Source organism: Schistocerca nitens, chromosome 1, assembly GCF_023898315.1.
Source record: "Schistocerca nitens isolate TAMUIC-IGC-003100 chromosome 1, iqSchNite1.1, whole genome shotgun sequence".
Taxonomy (NCBI): Eukaryota; Metazoa; Arthropoda; class Insecta; order Orthoptera; family Acrididae; genus Schistocerca; species Schistocerca nitens.
This window is the reverse complement of record NC_064614.1, coordinates 39396861-39418286: the sequence shown is the minus strand read 5'-3', so window position 1 is coordinate 39418286 and position 21426 is coordinate 39396861. Positions and strand designations below refer to the sequence as shown.

At 41.6% G+C, this 21426-nt stretch overlaps 2 protein-coding genes across 2 annotated transcripts in view; one reads left to right on the top strand and one right to left on the bottom strand.

Annotated features, from left to right (window-relative positions):
• Nucleotides 1-20267, bottom strand: part of LOC126240936 (rh5-interacting protein-like) — a 155098-nt gene extending 134831 nt beyond the window's left edge. The window contains exon 1 of the mRNA XM_049947965.1: nt 19976-20267. The gene's annotated coding sequence lies outside the window, so the exon portion shown is untranslated. The remainder of the gene's footprint in view (nt 1-19975) is intronic.
• Nucleotides 20268-20775: 508 nt separating this feature from the next.
• LOC126234495 (uncharacterized) overlaps nt 20776-21426 on the top strand; it is a 120679-nt gene continuing 120028 nt past the window's right edge. Inside the window, exons 1-2 of the mRNA XM_049943191.1 lie at nt 20776-20909; nt 20990-21122. Coding sequence (XP_049799148.1) covers nt 20896-20909; nt 20990-21122 — 147 coding nt within the window. The 5' untranslated portion in view covers nt 20776-20895. The remainder of the gene's footprint in view (nt 20910-20989; nt 21123-21426) is intronic.

The window sequence follows — 21426 nt, the reverse complement described above, 5'->3', positions numbered from 1 at the left end:
TGTAAGAACTCACGGACATTTTTCAGTTTTCAGGGGGGTGGAGGTGGGGGGTGGGGGAGCTTTCTGAACATCTATGCATGCTGTTTCCCCCTCCCCCCACAAAATCAACAACAACAACAACAACAACAATAATATTGCCCTATTGCTGTGACCTGACTGGAGCTGACTAATCATTAAAAAACACAAGCTGCCAACTATATCAACTGCCGCTGAACACTGTGTCACTTTTGAGCATGCAGTGAAACACAGAGATACCAGTTTCATGGTGCAGGGGACAAACTTCTGGAACACTGTAATAAATTAGGTTATTGAGAGGAGAGTGACAAATAATTAAGTAAAACATGGGATCTTGTGCTCAGTTTGCTTAAATCACATCAGAAAAAATACAAATCCTCGCTCCCTGCTCAAAGATAAGTTCCTTTTAAAGCATTGTTTTAGTGGAGGACACTGTCTTACAACATTTTTATTACTTACAGATTTTGTAACAGCTTGGTGTAACATTTTGGTTCATCTTAAACTTCCATGAAAGTGTTTTATTTTTTGGTGGCGCTAGGAAACATTTTCTAAGTGCTGCACAACATGTCTCATTCACAGTCTGATTGAATCCAAATAACAAGCAGTAAATGTGGACAACAACTAATTTAGTTGTTGAAATATTATGTAAAGGAAATGACAACTCAGCTGCAAACCACAAATTTGCAAACTATTGTCAGTAGTCTGTTGGAGTTTTAGAATAGTAGTCATACATGATCACCTGAAAAGACTATGTTACATAGGCCATTATTAATTACTTCATTCACACATCGTGTTTCATAAATTCCATGATGCAGGAGAATCTGCAGGAATGTAAACCAAATTGAATTGTTTATAAACAGCCAGAAGTAGCTACTGCAGGCAACTTCTGTAAAGGACACCAATAACCAATTACAGTCATCAAAACATGCAGAAGTAGCTTCAAATATGTCCCAAGGAAGTGTATTAAGAGCCATACAGTTTGTGCTGTATGTTAATGACCAAGAAGACAATATTAAATGTAACCTCAGACTTTTTGCAGGTGGTGCAGTTATCTGTAATGAAGTATAGTATGGAAACAGCTGCACAAATATTCAGTCTTTCTTAAGATTTAAAAGTGGTGCAGAGACCGGAACTTGTGCTAAATTTTCAGAAATGTAATGAATTTGAAGTTACTTCTGCATGTTTTGATGACTGTAATTGGTTATTGGTGTCCTTTACAGAAGTTGCCTGCAGTAGCTACTTCTGGCTGTTTATATACAATTCAAGTTGGTTTACATTCCTGCAGATTCTCCTGCATCATGGAATTTATGAAACACAATGTGTGAATGAATTAATTAATAATGGCCTTCACAAAACACAAAATGAAATACTTTATGACTAAAATATCTATGAGTCACAACTGGAATCAATCAACTCATAGAAATGTCTAGTTGTAACAATTTGTGGGTATATGACATGGGATAACTGTTGTTGTTGTTGTGGCCTTCATTCCAAAGACTAGTTTGCTGCAGCTCTCCATGCTTCTCTATCCTGTGCAAGCCTCATCATCTCTGAGTAACTACTGAAACCTACAGCCTTCTGAATCTGCTTACTATATTCATCTCTTGGTCTCTCTCTATGATTTTACCCTCTCCATAAACACACTCTCTTCCTAAATTGATGATCCCATGATGTCTCAGAATATGTCCTACCAACCGATTCCTTCTTCTAGTCAGGTTGTGCACAAACCTCTTTGCTCCCCAATTCTGTTCACTACTTCCTCATTAGTTATGTGATCTCCCATCTAATCTTCTGGATTCTTCTGTAGCACCACATTTCAAAAGCTTCTATTCTCTTAAACTGTTTATCATCCATATTTTGCTTCCATACATGGCTACACTCCATACGAATACTTTCAGAAAAGAGTTTGTAACGTGACATTCTCCTTTAGCATTACTTTTTCGCAACAGTAGTTGTAGATACCAGTATTATTTTTCGAATTTTGGACAGGTCAGTATTATCTCAGTTACTTTTCTGAAAATTTTCATTTAATTTTATACTTAGTATGTTATACTTCAAGCTAAAATTTATGAAAAGGAATTACTTTACAACAAAATTTTAGTGTCTATGTTACATTCAATTATTGAAGCTCTGAATACACAGTTAAAATTATTTTTTTAGAAACATTTGAAATTACGAAATATTTGCACATTTAAAGTTTCTATTATTAATTACACAATCCTGCACTATTTGCTATGTTTATTTCTGGATTCATTTATGAAATAATAGTTGAAATTAATAATGTAACAGAAAATAATAGAAATTTATTTGTTAAGAAAAACTGTAAACCCTTTAGTATAGGGTTTTTTCCACAGAGTGTGTGTCATAAGCATGCCCCTGATGTGATTGGGCATATTTTGGTATTTTTGTGCGAACAATGTAATTTCGGCTTTGTTAGTGTGAAAAATCAAAAGGCTATGTGATATAATAAAAGGTGAGAAAATATATTTATGTAAAAACAAAAATTCTGCAACAACAGTCTTCAAATTTATTTACTTCAGTCCAACTGTCGAGACCTAAAATGTGAGATTTTCAGCTTCAAGAGTCAGACCCCTAGACAAGAAGGACTGGAGCCAGTTCAACATGACAACTAAGTAAACTTGAAAGTTTATTGTAATCTTTGCTCCCCTCAAATCTTCATAAAAGACTTTAATGTGGACAACAGATGGAAGTTGGAAGGAAGGGGTAGGCTACAAGTTCCTGACATCTAAATCTATACTTGATGTTAACAAATTTCTCTTCTTCAGGAACACTTTTTTTGCCATTGCCAGTCTACATTTTATATCCCCTCTACTTCAGTTTTTTTGCTGCCTAAATAACAAAGCTCACCTACCACTTTATGTGTCTCATTTCCTAATTTAATTACCTCAGCTTCACCTGATTTAATTTGATTACATTCCATTATCATTGTTTTGCTTTTGCTGATATTCATCTCATATTCTGCTTTCAGGACCATGTCCATTCCATCCAACTGCCCTTCCAAGTCCTTTGCTGTCTCTGCCACAATTACAATGTCATCGGAAAACTTCTAAGTTTTTATTTCTTCTCCCTGCACTTTAATAGCTATTCCAAATTATGCTTTTGTTTCCTTTACTATTTGCTCAATATACAGATTGAATAACACCTGGGATAGGCTACAACCCTGTTTCACTCAATTCTCAACCACTGCTTCTCTTTCATGCACCTCAGGTGTTATAACTGCCATCCGGTTTCTGTACAAGTTGTAAATAGTCTTCCGTTCCCTGTCTTTTACCCCCGCTTTCAAAGAAAATATTCCAATCAACACTGCCAAATGCTTTCTCTAAGTCCAAAATTTCTATAAACGTGGGTTTGCCTTTCCTTAACCTATCTTCCAAGAGAAATCATGGGGTTAGTATTGCCTTATGTGTTCTTACATTTTTCCGGAATTCAAACTGATCTTCCCCAAGGTCAGCTTCCATCAGTTTTAAGATTCTTCTGTAAAGAATACATGTCAGTATATTGCAACCATGACTTATTAAACTAATAATTCGGTAATATTCACGCCTGTCACCTCCCGCTTTCTCTGTAATTGTAATTATTAAATTCTTTTTCAATTCTGAGGGTATTTCACTTGTTTCATGCACCTTGCACACCAGATGGAAGAGTTTTGAAAGGACTGGCTCTCCCAAGGCTATCAGTAGTTCTAACAGAATGTCATCTAGTCCCAGGGCCTTGTTTTGCCTTAGGTCTTCTATCTACATCTACATGATTGCTCTGCAATTCACATTTAAGTGCTTGGCAGAGGGTTCATCGAACCACAATCATACTATCTCTCTACCATTACACTCCCGAACTTTGCAACTGATACTGGTCTTCGGATGACCTTATTAGACGGTAAATTACAGCATCATCTGCGAACAACCTAAGAGAACTGCTCAGATTGTCACCCAGGTCATTTATATAGATCAGGAACAGCAGAGGTCCCAGGACGCTCCCTGGGGAACAACTGATATCACTTCAGTTTTACTCGATGATTTGCCGTCTATACTACGAACTGTGACCTTCCTGACAGGAAGAAGGTCTTTCAGTGCTCTGTCAAATTCTTCTCCCAGTATCATATCTCCCATCTCATCCTCATCTAGATCCTCTTCCATTTCTACAATACTGCCCTCAAGTACATCTCCCTTGTATAGACCCCCCGTGAATTGTTTCCAAATTTCAGTTTTCCCTTCTTTGATTAGGACTGCATTTCATATGAGATCTTGATATTCATACAGCTACTTCTCTTTTCTGCAAAGGTCTCTTTAATTTTCCTGTAGGCTGTATCTATCTTTCCCCTAGTGATATATGTCTCGAAATCTTTACTTTTGTCTTCTAGCCATTCCTGTTTAGACATTTTGCACTTCCTATCAACCTCATTTTTTGGACACTTGTATTCCCTTTCCCTTGCTTCATTTACTGCATTTTTTTATATTTCCCCCTTTCATCAATTACATTCAATATCTCTTGTGTTACCAAAGGATTTTTGCAAGGTCTCATTATCTCACCTATTTGATACTGTGCTGCCTTCACTGTTTCATCTTTCAAAGCTACCCATTCTTCTTCTACAGTACTCCTTTCCCCTGTTCTAGTCAGCCGTTGCCTATGGCTCCCTATGAAACTCTCAACCAACCTATGGTTCTTTCAGTTTATCCAGGTTCCATCTCCCTAAAATCCTACCTTTTTGCAATTTCTTCAGCTTTAATCTACATTTTATAATCAATAAATTATTGTCAGAGTCCACATCTGCCTCTGGAAATGTCTTACCATTTAAAATGTGGTTCCAACATCTCTGTCCTACCATTATATAATCAATCTGAAATTTTCTGGTGCCCCCATGTCTCTTCCACATATACAACCTTCTTTGATGAGTCTTAAACCAAATGTTAGCGATGACTACGTTATGCTCCATGCAAAATTCTACTAGGTGGCTTCCTCTTTCACTCCTTTCCACCTTTCCAAATTCACCTATTATTTTTCCTTCTCTTCCTTTACCTACTGTCAAATTCCAGTCCCCCATAACAATTACATTTTCGTCTCCTTTAACTATCTGAACAATTTCTTTTTTCTTTTATCTTATCATAAATTTCTTCAATCTCTTCATCATCTGCAAAGCTAGTTGCCATATAAGCTTATACTACTGTGGTGGGTGCAGGATTCATGTCTATCTTGGCTAAAATAATGTGTTCACTATGCTGTTCATAGTAGCTTACCTGAATTGCTACTTTCTCATTCATTATTAAACCAAAATCTGTATTACCCCTATTTGATTTTGTATTTGTTAACATGTATTCACGTGACCAGAAGTCCTGTTTCTCCTGCTACTGGACTTCACTAATTGGTTGTTTGACCCATGGGAGAGAATCACTAAAATCCTGAAATACCTGAATTGCCAGATGCTTGAAGGTAGAGACCAACTATCCAGCGGATGCCACCTTTCATTGTTTCAAGAATTAGTATTTAGTGAGGAGTCTAAGAATATACCATAAACACCTACATCTACATCCATATCCATACTCTGCAAGTCACTATGGCGGAGAGAAACTTGTGCCCTTGTAGCATTCCTGGTAATTCCCTTTCCTGTTCCATTTGCAATGTAAAAAGACTGACTATATGCCTGTGTATGAGCCCTAACTTTTCTTATCTTGTTTTTGTGGCCCTTATGCAAGATGCACATTAGTGGCAGTCAGGCATTTGCCTTCCCTCCAACGAATCTCTTGGGGTTGTTCCATTCCATATCACTTTGCAGTGTTATGCCTGGATATTTAATTGAAATGGCTGAGTCAAGCAGCAAGCCACTAATACTGTGTTCAAATTTTACAGATTTGCTTTTCCTACTCATCTGCATCAGTCCACACTTTTCTAGATTAAGAAGAAGATCCCATTATTTACACCACAGAAAAATTCTGTCTAAGTCATCCAGTACCCTCCTATAGTCACTCAATGATGATGCTTTCTCATATACTAAGGAGTCATCAGCAAACAGTTGCATATTGATTTTCACCGTATCTGTCAATTTATTTACGTGTATAGAGAACAAGAGTGGTACTATTATGCTTCTGTGGGACACTCCTGATGATACTCTCATCTCTGATGAATACTTGGTGCTCAGAACAATGTGCTGTGTTCTATTACTTAAAAAGTATGCAAGGCACTCACACATCTGAGAACCTATTCCACATGGTCAGTTCTTTGTTATTAGTCTGCAGTGGGATGCTGTGTCAAACACTTTTTGGAAATCTAGGGATATGGAATTGTTTGTTGTCTTTCATCCACAATTCACAGGACATCATGTAAGAAAAGCACTAGCTGAGTTTTGCACTGGCAATGATTTATAAATCCATGCTGATTTGTGTACAGAAACTTTTTCATCTCAAGGAACTTTATTATGTTTGAACTTAGAAAATGCTTAAAGATTCTGCAGCTAACTCATATAATAATATTGATTGTAATTTTGTGGATCCTTTCTTTTATCTTTCTTATATATGGGAGTCACCTGTGCTTTTTTCCAATCACTTGGGACTTTGCTATGGTCAGGAGAATCGTGATTAATGCAATCTAACTAAGGGACTACAGCCATTTTGAAATGTCGTCTGTTGATACTCATCCACTGCGCATGCTTGCAGTGGTAAATGAGGAGGAGGCTTCCCGTACGGACTGAAGTGTGCAGCTTAATTTTACATAATCCCATAGATGACCATAAATAGTTGATTTTTTATCACGTTTTTGGTGTATGGGGAACTGGTAACTCACCAGAAAGTGGCACTCATGGTATCAAGGAAGTGTTCTATGTTGTTTTATGCTATTTTATAACTGACATCCGCTACTTATTGAAAAATTGCTGACTATGAATGTTGAGTCATTCCTGTAATAACTTCAAGTTGAACAAATATATTTCAAGGAAGACGCAATACATGAAAGTCACAGATCAAGTAAACAGAGTAAGACGTGTGTACATTTTAACAGTCAAATCATAACTGAGTCCAAGTGTAGTGGCCGCTGGCTGGCTGGCCGCGTAGGTGGCACTGCTGCTGCATGGCTGGCAGACAGCGCCGCATGTAGAGGACGCGTGTAACTGGGCGGTGGCACTTTGAAAGATCGGCAAGTCACAACACTTTTCCCCCCTTTGAATTTTTTGTACAGGTCTTAATGGAGGTGTACATTGCTAACGTCCATAGGTGTTGTTTGACTGGCCATAAAGTCTCGAGGAGGAGGCTTCCCGTGCAGACGGAAGTGTCCCCGATGATAACGGGTCGAGATGACAGGAGACGTGGTGGTCGAATCTGCTGGGGCCCCGTGCACCAATCTGCCCATTGCGGCAAGACCGGTTGTTATAACAGGTGACATGGGCGATGTGTCCGTGTCCATAGGAGAAGGAGGTGAGTAGAGTTGCTCCGACAGATGATGGTTATCTGGTTCCTGCATGGGCACGTCTCCTGGTGGCGCCAGTTCTTGTGCTGGCACCGATATGATGGTGAGAGGGCTGCGTTGTGAGTAATGAGAGATTCCAGTATCCCGAGCATCAGGTAGAGCCAAAGGTGGTGTAGCGGCATCCGGAACAGGCATTGCCGGCACATGAGGCCGAAGCTGGTCCGAATGACGCACTGCAACACCCGTTCCTGTCTGGATTTCATACAGGCGACAGCCACGGTGTCGTAAGATGTGGCCAGGACTCCATTTTGGCTGCCTGCCATATCCCTGTACCCATACAAGGTCGTCGGCGGTGAACCGGCCAAGCGAAGGCACCCGCGGCTGTGAGGTGGAAGGCCACAGAAGATGAAGTAGCGTGTGGGGCTGTCGTCCTTGTAAGACCTCAGCCGGGCTGTGGTCGTCCATGGGCCATAGGGGTGAAACGGTAAGAAGCCAGAAATTGGAGAAGCGCATCATCAGCAGCAGAAGAAGTCAGGAGTTTCCTCATCTGAGCCTTAAATGTGCGGAACAGTCGTTCAGCCTCTTCATTTGACTGTGAATGGAATGGAGGGGCCGTGACATGCATGACGCCGTGACGAGCACAAAAATCCGTAAAATTGGAAGAGGCAAATTGCAGACCATTATCAGTAACAAGAGTAGAGGGAAGGCCTTCCAAAGAAAAAATGCAGATGAGAGCACTTGTGGTCGTCGCGGTGGTAGGCAACGTGCAACGGACAATGAAAGAAAGTTACGAGCAGGCGTCAATAACGAGAAGCCAATAAGTACCTAAAAAAGGTCCTGTGAAGTCAGCATGAATACGCTACCAGTGCTTCTCAGGCGAAGGCCACATTGACAAAGATGACTTCGGGGTGGCGGCCTGTGATGCACAAGGGCTGCAGGCAGTGATCATGTGTGCGATTTCAGAGTCGATGACGGGCCAGTACACATGACAGTGCGCCAGAGATTTTGTGCGAGAGACACCCCAGTCACCTTGGTGAAGGAGGCACAAGACCGAAGCAAGCAAAGACGCAGGTACCACAATACGCGGCGAAGCATTGTCAGTGGAAAGGAGGATAACACCATCCCTAGCTGTGAGGCGGTAATGCAAAGCGTAGTAGTTCCGCAACGGATCAGAAGTCTTCGCAGAGGGATGATCTGGCCAACCCCTCTGAATACAGCGTAAAACCCGGGAGAGGGTAGGGTCAGAGCCTGTAGCAGCTGCCAACCGGTCCCCGATGATGGGGAACCCGTCCACAACCCGCTGCTCGGCAACATCCAGCTGGAAACACAAAAGTTTGTCCCTATCGAATGCCAGGTCAGGACCCATGGGAAGGCGAGACAGTGCATCAGCATTCGCATGTTGAGCCGTTGGCCGGAAATGAATCTCATAATTGAAACGAGACAAGCCTTGTCGGGAAATGATGTTGATGGATGAAACAAGGAAACAATTGGTTTGTGATCCGTAACAAGATGAAACTTTGAGCCATAGAGAAAAACATCAAACTTATGAAGAGCATAAATAATGGCCAAAACTTCTTTTTCAATTTGAGAATACTTTTGTTGGGCATCCGTGAGCGTTTTGGAGGCATAAGCAATGGGTTGTTCAGAACCGTCAGAAAAACGGTGCGCAAGGACTGCAGCGACCCCATATTGAGAGGCGTCCATGGCAAGAACATGATGTTGGCCAGGTCGATAAGTAGCCAGGCACGGGGCCTGTTCAGCATAGTCTTCAATTTCTGGAAAGCCGCATCGCATGACGCGGACCAGTGAAAAGGCACGTTTTTATGCAACAGGCGATGCAACGGCTGAGCCACCGAAGCAGCAGATGGTAAAAACTTGTGATAGTATGCTATTTTCCCCAAGAAGGCCTGCAGTTCCTTATCAGATGTAGGGCGAGGAAGGGCAGCGACAGTTTGCTGAAGCGGATGAATACCATCCCGAGAGAGTTGAAACCCCAAGTATGTGATAGATGCCTGAAAAAATTGTGATTTCTGAAGATTACACTTAAGGCCGGCAGTCCGTAAGACACGAAAAAGTGTGCGGAGATTTTGAAGATGTTCGTCAGTGGTGGAGCCAATGTCAACAATGTCGTCCTGGTAATTTATACACCCAGGGACAGTGAGCAATAATTGTTCCAAGAATCGCTGAAAGAGAGCAGGGGTGCTGGCAACCCTGAATGGCAATCGTTGGCATTGATAGAGGCTGAAAGGCGTATTAAGGACCAGAAACTGCCGGGAAGCAGCGTCGAGAGGAAGTTGATGATAAGCTTCTGACAGGTCAAGTTTAGAAAAATACTGGCCTCCAGCAAGTTTAGTGAACAATTCTTCAGGTCGAGGCATAGGGTAAGTGTCGATAACGCATTGAGCATTTACAGTGGCTTTGAAATCGCCACAGAGACAAATATCAGAATTTGGCTTAGCAACGACGACAGGAGAGAACCACTCACTGGAAGTGACAGGAAGCAAGACCCCTGAAGCAGTGAGACGATCCAGCTCCCATTTGACCTGATCACGAAGGGCTACAGGAATGGGCCGAGCCCGAAAAAACTTAGGCCGAGCAGTGGGTTTGAGCGTGATATGAACTTCAAAGTCGTTTGCACAGCCTAACCCAGGAGAAAAAAGGGACGAAAATGTCGTCAACAAGGAATCCAATTGAGCATAAGCAATAGCATCAAAGATGATATTGACAGAGTCATCTATGGAGAACCCAAAAACGCGAAAGGCATCAAAACCAAAAAGATTCTCTGCGTTACTATGGTCGACTACACATATGGGAACAGTGCGAACGACAGATTTGTAAGATACCTCAGCATCAAACTGTCCCAAGAGAGAAATCTTCTGTTTATTGTAAGTCCGTAATTGCCTAGTGACAGGATTGGAGAACCCAACTGAAGATACGTCTGAGAATTGATGATAGTGGCAGCAGAACCAGTATCCAACTGCATGCAAACATCTCGACCAAGTATTTGGACAGTGAGGAATAACTTTCCTGAAAGGGAAGAAGTACAATTGACAGACAACACAGAATCAGAATCAGCGTCATGTTCATGAACATCATGTATGTGGTCGGATTTGCAAACGGATGACACATGACCCTTTTTGTTTTTTTTTGCATTTGTGACACACGGCTCAACATTGTGGACAATCTTCTCGTGAATGTTTCGTAAAACACCACGGACATGAAGGAAGTTGCCATGGGTTTTGCTGCAGTTTCTTAGAGGTTTGTTTACGGTTAGGCCGAGGCTGCACTTGGGAGAGTACAGTGGCCACGTCGGCCAGCGGGGACACATCACACGCTTCGTCAACATCGCACAGAGGTTGTATTTGCCCCGACATTGCCCCATGCCTCTATTTGCGCTCCAGTGGCGCGAGAAATTTCAAAAGACTGAGCGATGGATAGGACTTCATCTAGAGTCGGATTTGCCAACTGAAGGGTACGTTGCCTAACTTCTTTGTCGGGCGCCAATCGGATAATAGGATCCTGTACCATGGAATCGGGGTAGGATTCTTTGTGAACTTCAGTGACAGTTCTGCAAGGTTTGCAGAAGAGCTTCTGTAAAGTTTGGAAGGTAGGAGACAAGGTACTGGCAGAAGTAAAGCTGTGAGGACGGGGCGTGAGTCGTGCTTGGGTAGCTCAGTTGGTAAAGCACTTGCCCGTGAAAGACAAAGGTCCCAAGTTCGAGTCTCGGTCCGGCACACAGTTGTAATCTGTCAGGAAGTTTCATATCAGCGCACACTCCGCTGCAGAGTGAAAATCTCATTCTGGAAACTTCAGTAACAAATTAACATTTTCTACTGAGGCCGTGAAGTTCAGCAGCCCAAGCGCGATAGGATCGATTCGGTTGTTTTTGACAATGATAAAAGGCAACATGAGAGGCTACTACATGTGTTCGCTTTTGAAAATAGACGGACAGAAGTGAGCACATTTCAGCAAAGGACAAAGACACAGGATCTTTCAAAGGAGCCAATTGTGACAACAACCGATACATTTGAGGTGAAATCCATGAAAGAAACAGAGACTTACATGTTTGTTCGTCTGCGACATGAAATGCGAAGAAGTGCTGTCGGAGACGTTTTTCGTAATCAGACCACTCTTCCGCCGTCTCGTCGTAAGGAGCAAAAGTAGGTAGAGACAACGACAAGAGACGCCCCGCATTTGATGCCACGACGAAATCACGAATCGCATTTGTGAGAAGCGTTTGCTGTTCTATGAGACCTTACAATAGTTGCTCTAAGGTAGCCATGGAAACATGTGGGTCAACAATGGAAAAGAAAAATCCCATCCTCGTCGCCAATTGTAATAACTTCAAGTTGAACAAATATATTTCAAGGAAGACGCAATACATGAAAGTCACAGATCAAGTAAACAGAGTAAGACGTGTGTACACTTTAACAGTCAAATCATAAGTGAGTCCAAGTCTAGCGGCCGCTGGTTGGCTGGCCGCTTAGGTGGCGCTGCTGCTTCATGGCTGGCAGACAGCGCCGCATGTAGAGGACGCGTGTAACTGGGCGGTGGCACTTTGAAAGATCGGCAAGTCACAACAATTCCATTCTCTTTTCTGATCAATTTTATTGCTCCTGATGATGCAGCTAAAATGCTGTGAAACTATTCATGCTTATAAATAAAGTACTTATAGGTGATGCACTCTCACTTCAAAATAATGCCAAAAAGTACTCTCTATAAAACAGAACAGGGATTCCATCCAGGTGCAGTGACTTATTTGTTTTCAACTGTTTCAGTTGTCCGCCACAGGTAGCTGAGTGGTCAGTGTGACAGAATGTCAATCCTAAGGGCCTGGGTTCAATTCCCGGCTGGGTCAGAGATTTTCTCCGCTCAGGGACTGGGTGTTGTGTTGATCTAATGATCATCATTTCATCCCCATCGACGTGAAAGTCGCCGAAGTGACATCAAATCGAAAGACTTGCACCCAGCAAATGGTCTACTCGACAGGAGGCCCTAGTCACACGACATTTACATTAACTGTTTCAGTTCTCTCTCACTGCCTCGGATGCCTATTTCAATGAATGGTGGGCTCCAAATGGTTCCCAAGTTGTGCAGCGACCGTAAACCATAAAATTACCAAATATGCAGCAACTTTGTGTTTGACCTCTGCTTAAGACAGTATTACTACTCAGGGCACATATTGGTTGAAAGCACCGATGATGGCTGTTAATCAGTTGAAATTGATTTGCAAAAGTGAATAAATAAAACATGATTTGCGACTGGTTGCTGCATATTTGGTAATTTTAAGCCTATTTCAATGTTGTCCATACAGGAGTTCATACTACAATCAGACTGTCATCTGTCTGTATGATCCCCTTCCATGACTGATTTTTGAAATGCTATATTTAAAACTTCAGTTTCCTTTTGCTGTCTTAAGATTAAACTAATGTCAATGTACACACAGGTATCTAAACAGTCATTCTTCCGATGCTCCAAACATGAATGGAGCAGGAAGAAACCTAATATGTTGTACAGTTGGAAGTACCCATGGCCATGCACTTCATAGTGGTTTGCAGAATATGGGTGTACATATAATGTCACACTGTTAATTACTGGAATTACTTCTGGATTACTTTTTTAATGTGTTACAAGCCAGACCATTAAGTACAAGGTTAGTCCAGCAAGCAATGTCAGTAGATCAATAACAATTTATTGATCAGAATGATACAAGTCACCAAATTCTTCGAAACAGGACCCTCCAGTATCAACAAATTTTTTCCAGGAAGATTTCCAAGTATTGTAGGCAGCCTGGAAGGCCTGGGTTGGAACATCCTTTAGGGCTTGTGCAACAGCAGCTTTCACATTGTTGATTGTCTCAAAACAGTGTCTTGAGCAAGAGAAACAGAAAAGAAAGTCTTCTAGAGTGAGCTCAGGTCTATAAGAGGTCTGAGGCAGCATTGCTGCATAGTTTTTTGACTAGATCATCCCTCTCCAAGAAGCTGTTTACCTGGATGCATTTTTTCAGCCTTTAAAACAGCGTTGATACATGTATAAAGTCATGGTGAACAATAGTACAAGCACAAGGAGCACCGCCTTCACTTTCGATCTACCCATGTGTGCCTTCTCGTGGCACAGTCACTGTAAGGAGTGCCACTCAGAGCTCTGTCTCTTCATCGCAACTCATAACTCATCTCCTGTTATAACATTGTCCAAACGAATAGCATCATTTCTACACAATTCCAGAAGTCAGGCTGTTTGGGAGGGATTTTTCGGTGTGGAATGGATGACAGCTGTTGAAATGCAGGTAATGTTGGTGGTTTTAATGTGGAGAGAGATGTGGATGGAGCCATCAGAGAGGAGGAGATCAATGTCCTGGAATGTGGTATGCTGGTATCAGGAAGGCCAGGTGAAGGGGATGAGAGAGAAGGTGTTGATGTTGTGAAGGAATGAGGATAGAATATCTTGGCCCTGAGTCCATATCACAAAGATATCATCAATGGACCTGAACCAGATTAAGTGTTTGGCATTTTTGGAGACTGGGAAAGTCTCCTCTAATTGGCCTATGAGCAGGTTGGCATAGGAGTGTGTCATGTGGGTGCCCATGGCTGCATCGTGGATTTGTTTGTATACCTTCCCTTCAAAGGAGAAATAGCTGTGAGTTAGGAGAAAGATAGTAAGATGACTTCTCTGACTCTCCACCATCACCACCCCTTTACCTCCTGGATACCTGCTAGTCACTGTTGATGGTACTTCCCTATACAACAGCATCCCTCATGCACATGTTCTTATCACTAGTGAACAATACCTTTCCCAACCTCCTCCAGACTTCAAACCCACTACCTCATTCCTCATGTACTTTACTAATTATCATAACTCACATCTACTTCTCCTTTCAAAGGAAGGTATACAAACAAATTCGTGGCACAGCCAATGGCACCTGCATGGCTCCCTCCTACACCAACCCGTTTATGGGTCACCTAGAGGGGAGCTTGCTAGCCTCCAAAAATGCCACACCCCCGGTCCAGTTCAGGTTGTTTGATGATATCTTCATGATCTGGATTCAGGGCCAAGACACTCTATCCTCATTCCTTCTCAACCTCAACACCTGAACTCAGGACCTTCACCTTTCATGGGCAAGTGCTCTACCAACGGAGCTACCCAAGCATGACTCATGACATGACCTCACAGCTTCCAGAAGTGCTAGAATTTCAAGTTTCACAGGAGAACTTCTGTTTGGAAGGTAGGAGGTGAGGTACTGGTGAAAGTAAAGCTGTCAGGACAGGTCATAAAGCATGCTTGGGTAGATCAGTCTGTAAAGCACTGCCCGCAAAAGGCAAAGGTCCCGAATTTGAGCCAGTCTGGCACTTGGTTTTAACCTACCAGGAAGTATCAAGAGTATGTGTAGTTATTTAGTACAAGTCTTGAAATGACTGTTAATATTGTTACACCAGTGACGAGATTCATGAGTATAAATGAAAGATTGTAGACAGTGAAAATAAATGTAATAATAACAGGAAATGAAAATATTAATTCGCAGAACCAGCTGATGCACATCTTTCTGTTACATTTTAGGCAAACCCGCTGATCACATTTGGTGCAGTTAGCCACCATTTTCCTATTCTTTGACACAAGATACTTCATACACATCTCTCACCTTTCCATTCTATCTGTTAATATATCTCCATCATGTCATAACCATCAAATAATTATCCTATATTTCAGATCTCGTAGGCTTTTTCACAAAATTCGGTTTCTGCTTTTAATGCAAGCATTCCTCCTTTCAAAATGTTATGTTTTTCTTGCACTAGCAGACTCTGAACTTTTCCATTAGAAATTACCTTTGCCATAAAAGACTGTGTCTGCTATGACAATATTATGAAAAGTATAGATTGCTACTCACCATATTGCAGAGATACTGAGTCACAGACAGGCACAACAAACCTCTGGAAAACAAGTAAATGAAACATTCTGGAAACAAGCAAACTTTTGACCAAAAAGGCCGTCTTCTGAATTAGACGACACACACACACACACACACACACACACACACACACACACACACACACACACACACACACATTCACCCGACCAGTCTCTAGCAGCTGAGGCCACACTTGTTTGACGGTCTTTGCTATGCTGTGCTGTGCCTATCTGCAACACAACATTAAATGATGAGTGGCAATCTATCCTTTTCATAATATTGCCATTATTCCATCTTGGATTTTCTTGTGTTTTCTATGAGTCATTATCTGTGGTACAGGTCACAACAGGCTCTCCTTCCAATAAATCATTTTCCTCACCAGTATCACTCTCTGTTTCAAGATGACCTTCAGCTACCACAAAATCTGAATCAGCTTCAGAATCACAAAAAAATATCATCGTTATTCCCATTTTCCCATTCACCTATATCACATAATTGCTCTAGCACCCGAGCTTCAAAATTTGGATCAACTACAGTGATCTTATTCCTCTTAATAAGTCAATCCATGGTATAGCTGAAAAATATCATACATTCATGTATATAATTGAATGCTATAACAAGAAAATAAAAAAAAATTGAAAGCAAAATATGTAGTAATTACAAACATGTGGTCTATTGGACTTATCTAATTGTTACACTTAATGTGGAACATACTCTGGGTCGACAGAAGCGTCCGATCCCACGCGTCGGCTTTGACCCGTGACGTAAGGGTGTTGTCGTGTGTGACGTCATGACGGCGCGGAGTTTGTTTTGAGTGTGGCTGTCTCCGGTTCTGTTTTACCTTATTTTATTTACTTTTCTGATCTGTTCGTTCTATCTCGTGAGTTTTTTTTTAAATTTAAAAACACTTATTACTTATTTTAATTATCTGTTTCCTCCAATTTCTGTTTTAGTTTATTATATTTATCTTTCTGATCTGTTCGTTCTATCCCGTGAGATTTTTTTTTTAAAGACAAAAAACACTAATCAGCTACTGAAGAATCTTTATTTTCTATGGGTTGCAGGGGTTACGACACCTGGGGAGGTGGGTGGGTATTCATGCATGGCTGTCTTCACTTACACGTTGTAGCTGCGCAAGGCGTCTAAATTTGTTTACATTTAGTTTGCCCCCCACCCAAAACACCCCATTTCCCGCGCTTGTCCCATTAGTGTCATTAGGCTTCTTGTGGAAAGTGTGTGTGTTTGTTTCTGTTTCCGCCATATTTGTGACGTCATGGGTCAAAGCAGACGGGCGGGATCGGACGCTTCCGTATTTCCCATACTCTTGGATAAGCATCCAGTTTCCATGTTCAGCTCTAAATAATAAACTTTATCAAACAATGGACAATCCAGGATAGAATGTTATGAAAAGAATAGTTGCTATTCACCATATAGCGGAGATGCTGAATCATACCCTCCATATAGCAGACAGACACAACAAAAAGACTTTCACTAAATGAGCTTTCGGCCAACAAGGCATTTGTTGCAAAAGGACAACACCCCCCCCCCCCCCCCACACACACACACATACTCTCACACACTCATGCAAACGCAACTCGCTCACACATGATCACAGTCTCTGGCAGGTGAAGCCACACTATGGCTTTGTGTGTGTGTTTTTTGTCTATTTTTGACAAAGGCCTTCTTGGCTGGAAGCTCATTTCGTGACAGCTTTTTGTTGTGCCTGTCTGCTATATGGAGAGTAGCAACTATCCTGTTCATATTGTACTTTATCATTAGACTGACAAAGTCAAGCTGACTGTTGGGTGTTGCTTTACAAACGGCAAGTATTAAAATGAAGATATTGAAAAAAAGAGACTGTGGTTTTTTGTGGTTCTACAACAATGAATATTTATAGTGTGTGATATTTTTGAGACACTGATGCTTCGGGTTATGGTTTTCTAAAATGCTGACCGCCTCACAGAAGAAAGTAAGCACATATGACAGGGAATTACTGGTGATGTATGAAGCTGTCAAGTACTTCTATCCTCTTGTTGAAGCTTGCGCTTTCACAATATTTACTGATCGCAAGCCGCTGACTTTCACCATCCAGCAAAATAACCTGAACTGCTCACTAAGACAACAGAATCACCTACAGTACGGAGCCCAATTCACCATGGAATCCAGCACATCTCAGGTATGGGCAACATTGTGGCAGACTGCATCTTTCACATTGGAAGTGTCTCTACAATGGACTACACAGCGCTCACCGAAGAACAGAGGTCAGATCAAGAGCTTTAAGACCTGTTACAAGACACACAGTCTTCATTACGGCTACAACTCGTGGGCATTCCTGGCACCAGCGAATAACTGTATTGTGACGTGTCTACAGCCGAGCCACGTGCATACTTGCTCCAAACTTCCGTCAGCAAGTGTTCAAATCCTTACACAACCTCTGCCATCCAGGTACAAGGTCCATGCTCCGTCAAGTTCTAGCTTGCTTCGTGTGGCCGTGGTAAAAAAGAATTTGAGAAGAGTGGAAAAAGTGCTGTCTACAGTGCCATCACAGTTAGATTAGCAAACACAATCGTATTCCAGTAGGTAATTTCCCCGACATCATAGTGCACTTTATACATGTCCACGTTCAAAAGTTGTCCGAGTGTTACTGCCCTCGAACGGCCAGCATTACCTGCTAAACTCTGATGACGGATTCACTCATTGGCCTGAAGCAATCCTGATAGTCAATATCTCAGCTGAAACCTTGGCGCAGTCATTCATAACACACTGGATATTGAGGTTTGTCTACACTCTCCATGTCACAACTGACTGGTGCAGAAAATTTGAGTCCAAGTTGTTCGCAAAATTTGCAGCACTTTGTGGCACGAGCAATCATCAGATGACCAGATACCACCCGACCAGCAACAGAATGGTGGAATGATGGCACCGCACATTGAAAGCGACCGTGATATGCCATTCGTCTGGGCTAACTGAGACCCTGCCAGTTGTCCTGCTCAGGTTCGCACCACCTACAGAACAGATCTGAGCATTTCCTTGGCAGATCTACTATATCGGGAAACACTGAGACTACCCTGAAATTTCAAAGAAGCAGCTCTGGGATAAGAGATCGACAGATCTACACTCGTCGGGTGTCTCACAGAGCACAGAGGACACTCGCCCCAGCCATCCATATACGATACCGGTGAACTGTTTACACACACAGATCTCAGCACATGCTGACACATGAAGCTACTTAGTGATGGCATCAGAGTGGCTCTCCAGCTCCCCTTCACTAGTCCACATCAGGTTGTCAGCAGGGGAGATCACACCATGGACAGTCTGTTCAATGGAAAACATACCACTGTCACCATCGACGGAGTTAAGCTGGCCTACATGTTCAATGAATCACCACGACCTGCAAGCCAACAACCACTGTCTCCTCTGCCGCTGGTCCTGCAGCAGCCTGTGCCCCAGAATTGAACCGGAAAACTGCATCGCCTTTGCCAGCAGCTTCTGTGCCATACTGCACAATGAGATCTGGCCGTCATTTGCACTTTCTGGCACTCTTTCTAGATGGTGCTCCACTCCTGTTGAGGGGGCTGTTGTACTGACTGCAACCATCATCTGGCCTGTGTTTTGTTAGTGCGTGAGTGTCAACCAGAGTGCAAGTGTAAATTTTCGCAACTGCACCAAGCAGCTCTGTGCATTCCACATGGAGTGCTGTTTTTGGCTCGTACAATGCGCAGTACTTTTAATCTTTTCTTTGCTACTTTTCATATGATGGTTATTCATTGTTTTTTACCTTGTATCTTGTATGGAGTCCTTTGTACAACGTACCTATCACACAAGCAAACGAGCTCACTAAGCGTAACTGATGTGTTCTCACAGTCCTAGTCTCACAAGACCTGTATTTAATGTTCATCCTCATGAGCTCACTAGTTAGCATTCTAATGATCAAATAAAGTTCAGTTATTATGTTAAGATATTCTGGTGTAGGTGTTATCCCTGTAGCAGCCATAGTAGAGTCTCAAGGCCCGATTCTCATACACAGTTGCCAAAACGCGAAACACTCTCCACTTGTGCCCCAAAAAATAAGTGGAAGACACTTTATGTTTGTCATTGCTCCAAGAAGCCAATCTAGCTTCAATGCTTGACAAAAAATCTGCAGTGGCTACAAAGAAGGCTTTTCAGAAGGAAACTAAAAACCTAAAAAGTACTGACGCTAGAGTAATTTTTATTTTTGACTGTCTTGAGGGAGTAGCTTATGTTTTTACGATTACATGAACAGTATATTATAATAATAAACCAAAAAGTAAACTTTAGAGTGCATGCCATTTCAGTTGTTATAGCATTATCATGTAATGTTAAGTACATTTTGTGCAGTTTTTTGTTTAGATGCGCATTTTTCCTAAAATTAAATTTCAAAATTTATGTGAATATATTTCATTCTGCTATATTAACGTAACGTCTTACATAACAAAAACTGAATTGTTTCACTGAAATTGCTGAATGGGATTTTTATGGCTATTTAAAATTAGAGGTCTGTCAGGTCACACATGGAACAGTGTATGGCAAAGGAATGACCGTGGAAGGATACTATTTCGGAAAATCGACGTATCACTCACAAAACAATGCTCGATACATGACAAGTCAAATAGCATCAGAACTCACGGATCACAGGATGTGATTGTGTCCAAATTCAACCATTAATTCCGCATATATTATGGTTTGAGACAATTTACGGACGCTGATAAAGTGTCTTTGCATTAATTACAGTATTACACCATGAGTTGTGACGAGACCACAGCACACACCGTGGACGAAAATAAGCAACTTTGGCGCTCTCGGGATGGTTATTGTTGTTTAGATTACAGTATTACACCATGAGTTGTGACGAGACCACAGCACACACCGTGGACGAAAATAAGCAACTTTGGCGCTCTCGGGATGGTTATTGTTGTTTAGATTTATTTGCTTTGCCTTGCTATGCACTGCACTATGCTTGTGCAATAGAGTGCACTATCGATTATCGAATACCGAACGATATTTATTGTGAACGCCAGGATAAGTTACTAGTTACTGTTCCCAAAGAGTCATTCTCGGGACACCTATTTCGAGTACATGTAATTCAATGCCCTGCCTGCAACTCTGCTGATACGACATATGGAGAGACAAACCATTGCCCACAATATAAAGAAGCCAGAATCATTTTCCTAACACCTATCATCAACAGTAACGTGCAGTCTACATCACAATCGATATTTTACATTCTGGAAAGTACAAGATTTAACAGTCGATACTATCGTACAACTGATATTAAACATTAATTATACCCAGAAAAGCTTATATTATGTCATTAATATATCTGTTATCACACTGTAACGAGTAAATGGTCTAATCGTGGTCAAATAAATAAATTAAGATAAATACTTATCTCTTTGGTTGGTAACACTGAAAACTCAAAACAGATTCCCGCGGCCCGCCGATGAATTTGATATGAATGGCAGTTGTTGTGTTTTAACTATTTGACGTAAATAATTATGGTTAGGAACTTTTTTGACGTAAATTGTGTTTTCTGATATAATTTGGATATGGATAGCAAATGGTAAATACTCCTGATATGTGCGTAACTGTCGTAGGAGTTTCTATTTATGTGCAATAAAATTTTTCTCGTCTGTTTATCAGGACAGACACAAAAAAAAGTGTAAACAAGAATTTGGAAGACCTGAAGAAAGCGTTAGAGGGTAAATGGAAGCTGTTGCCTCCTTCAGAAGAACTCAAGAGTACGGCACACGACAGGTTTTTGACAGGGCTGAAGGTGAGGATCTCAACGACAATACTCATCGCTCGACACTTCAGCTTGATATTCAAGCAACTGCTGCAGCGGTAGTTCTAGAGTGATTGAGTAACATCGCAGTTATATTGTAGAGAGATCTGTACGGTTTCAGCACGGATCATGTCATAGGCAGATTACGAATTTTGGTGTAGCTCCCTGTTTGATTTATTCATTTTTGACCATTTACGTTGTAACCATTTCTTGCGCTTTTAAATCGTAAATACAAAATATCAAAATTTCACACAAGCATCCAAATTTGTAACACGTTTACTTTGCATAAGTCATT